The sequence below is a fragment of the Gossypium hirsutum genome, chromosome D08 (assembly GCF_007990345.1).
Source record: "Gossypium hirsutum isolate 1008001.06 chromosome D08, Gossypium_hirsutum_v2.1, whole genome shotgun sequence".
Taxonomy (NCBI): Eukaryota; Viridiplantae; Streptophyta; class Magnoliopsida; order Malvales; family Malvaceae; genus Gossypium; species Gossypium hirsutum.
In genome coordinates, this window is record NC_053444.1 from 42,768,855 (window position 1) to 42,771,180 (window position 2,326).

Sequence of the window (2,326 nt, forward strand, 5' to 3'; positions counted from 1 at the left end):
CGCGGAAGAGAGCCCGTGTTCGATTGCGGCACGATAACTGCTGAGGGCTAGGGTTTCGGTTCTATTTTTTAATGTAATGGGCTTAGGGTTAGATAATTGGGCCTCTGTAACTTGGGTCTGGTAAATTTTTTGTAATTTGGACTGTTTATTGGACTATTGGACTTTTAATTTTGATTTTGTTTTATTTAGTTTTTTATATATTTATTTATTTTATTTTTTGTGATGCATATGGCCGGGCATAAATTAGGTATTGGATAAAGAAACCAAACAAAACTTAGGAACATCTGTCAGAGTAAAGAGGTTGATTTAGCATTTGTTTTCTTTTTTTAGTTTAACTTGTTTTTTACACCAAAAAAGAAAAAAAAAACCTTTTAAGTGATAATTCTAGGCGATGAGATGAGAAAGCAGGCTACCTGGACGGTGGCGTTTCATATCCGACCTTTCTACCACATTGAGATAACAGTACCCGAACCCTCTAATCTCCCATTGGCGTTTTCACCCTTCTTCCTCCTTTATTCCCCCTGCTAGGGTTTCTACTACCGTTACCTCGATGGTGACCAAAGATCATGTCACCATGAACGGGAACGGTAACAGTAACTGGTTCAGTAAGATGGAAGAAGAGTTTTTCAAGAGGCACCACAAATGTGACGTTACAAGAAATCAGTACAACTCGTCGCTTGTTAAACTCATTAAAGCTATTGCTCATCTCGTAAGGTTTTTGCCCTTTATTAGAGTGCATTTACGAGGAGGTTGAAATTAAAGTGGGGATTGATTCGAATTGTAAAGCTTCGTCTGAAATTTTAACTGGTGTCAAGTTATCTGTGAATCCATTGGGGTTATCGACATTTTATGTTAGGGTTGTAGCATGTGATTTTAAGAGATTCAATGTATAACATTGACAACTTTTGATGGAGGATTAATTAGTAGAAATTAGTCTGTAAAATTGTTGTTTTCTTGTGTACTTGCTTAGTGTGTGCATTGTTTAAAAAGAAATAGAAAAGAGGATTTTCTTTCAACTTGCATTTCATTCAAGTGTAGAAGCTTAGCTAGGGGTTCTTGTATCTAATCTTCAAATCCGGAGAACTTCTAATTGAATGCGTTTAATTTTATATCACATTCCCAATGTAAACGTTGTGTGGTTACAAGTAGAGTTACTTTCAGATTAAATGTTTCAGGTTTTAGATTGGGCTGCCTTGGTTATGTTTTCTTCCTTAATGAACAGCTATTGGTTTTTGATCAATCAGGTTTGGCCTGTATTGAGGAGATTCGATCAACTGCAGAAGAACAAACCATCTGTCAGCAGGTGTGTTGTCTGCCGGCCACAACTAGCTCTGAAAGGTTAGAGTATCTAGATGATGACGAGCATATTTTGAGCATGATAATTGTTGGAGGGGATCTTAGGTTGAAGCATAAAGGTATGAATTTTGTACTTGGTTGAAATAGTTATATACAACACATGTAACTTCAAGTGCATGTCTGATGAATTCTGGTATAGATTTTCAACATATAGTTTTGACTGTAGTATAGTTATTCATCTCAAATTAATTATTATTTTTGGTCTCTGTTGGATTATGTAATGCATGAATTACCTAAAAATATAATAAGGTTTTGGATATGGTCACTAACGTGGAGGACTGAATTTGCCAACCTTTTCCTTTTACTAGTCATTGGGATAAGGATGTGTGGATTGAGTATGAATTGTCAAAATCATTGTTTAAATGGTTAAATCTATTCAGCTTTACAATTTTTGTTGTTGTTCATGTTTGAGTTTGTGCATAGCTTTACAAAACTGGAAATTCAAGTTGTGAAACTAGAATGAGATCCACATCTATTATATTCTGTTAGTGGCATGAATTTGCTTTCTGATTGCACTCTGTCAAGAGAATTTCTATGCCTTATGTGCCTTTTCCTCTCTCCCAATTGTTTATTCTTCTTGTGCTACTTGCACATTTGTTGCACCTGCCAATGATTTACTAGTTTGTTTGCATGTAATGGATCTGAAATAACAGAATACTTTTTCGTGAGCAAGCAACTTGAAGATGTGTTGGTTTTCAGTTCTGTATCCTGTATCCTGTCTCCTTTTCTTTTAACATTTGAATTGATCTAAATGCTTTGACCTCCTTCATTAGGTTGAATTTTGATTTTTGGACGTGTTGGGTTTTTTTTTTTTTTTTATGTGCTATTTGGCTGTAAATATGTGTGCTAGTCGAAATTTGAGGTTAATATCTTGAAAAGTTGAAGAAAAGCCTTTTGGTGCGATGGATATAAATGAAATATGGACGCATGAGGTGAAGCAAGTTATTTATAATAAAGGTGGAAGAGGGAG

General features: G+C 35.3%; 1 protein-coding gene across 1 annotated transcript; it reads left to right on the forward strand.

Annotated features, from left to right (window-relative positions):
* The first annotated feature begins 228 nt into the window (after window positions 1–228).
* LOC107909922 (abscisic acid receptor PYL8) lies at window positions 229–1,741 on the forward strand. Its single transcript, XM_016837634.2, has 2 exons — window positions 229–709; window positions 1,245–1,741. Exons 1-2 carry the CDS (start codon window positions 551–553, stop codon window positions 1,341–1,343), a joined length of 258 nt encoding a protein of 85 aa, XP_016693123.1. The 5' UTR covers window positions 229–550; the 3' UTR covers window positions 1,344–1,741.
* Window positions 1,742–2,326: the final 585 nt, after the last annotated feature.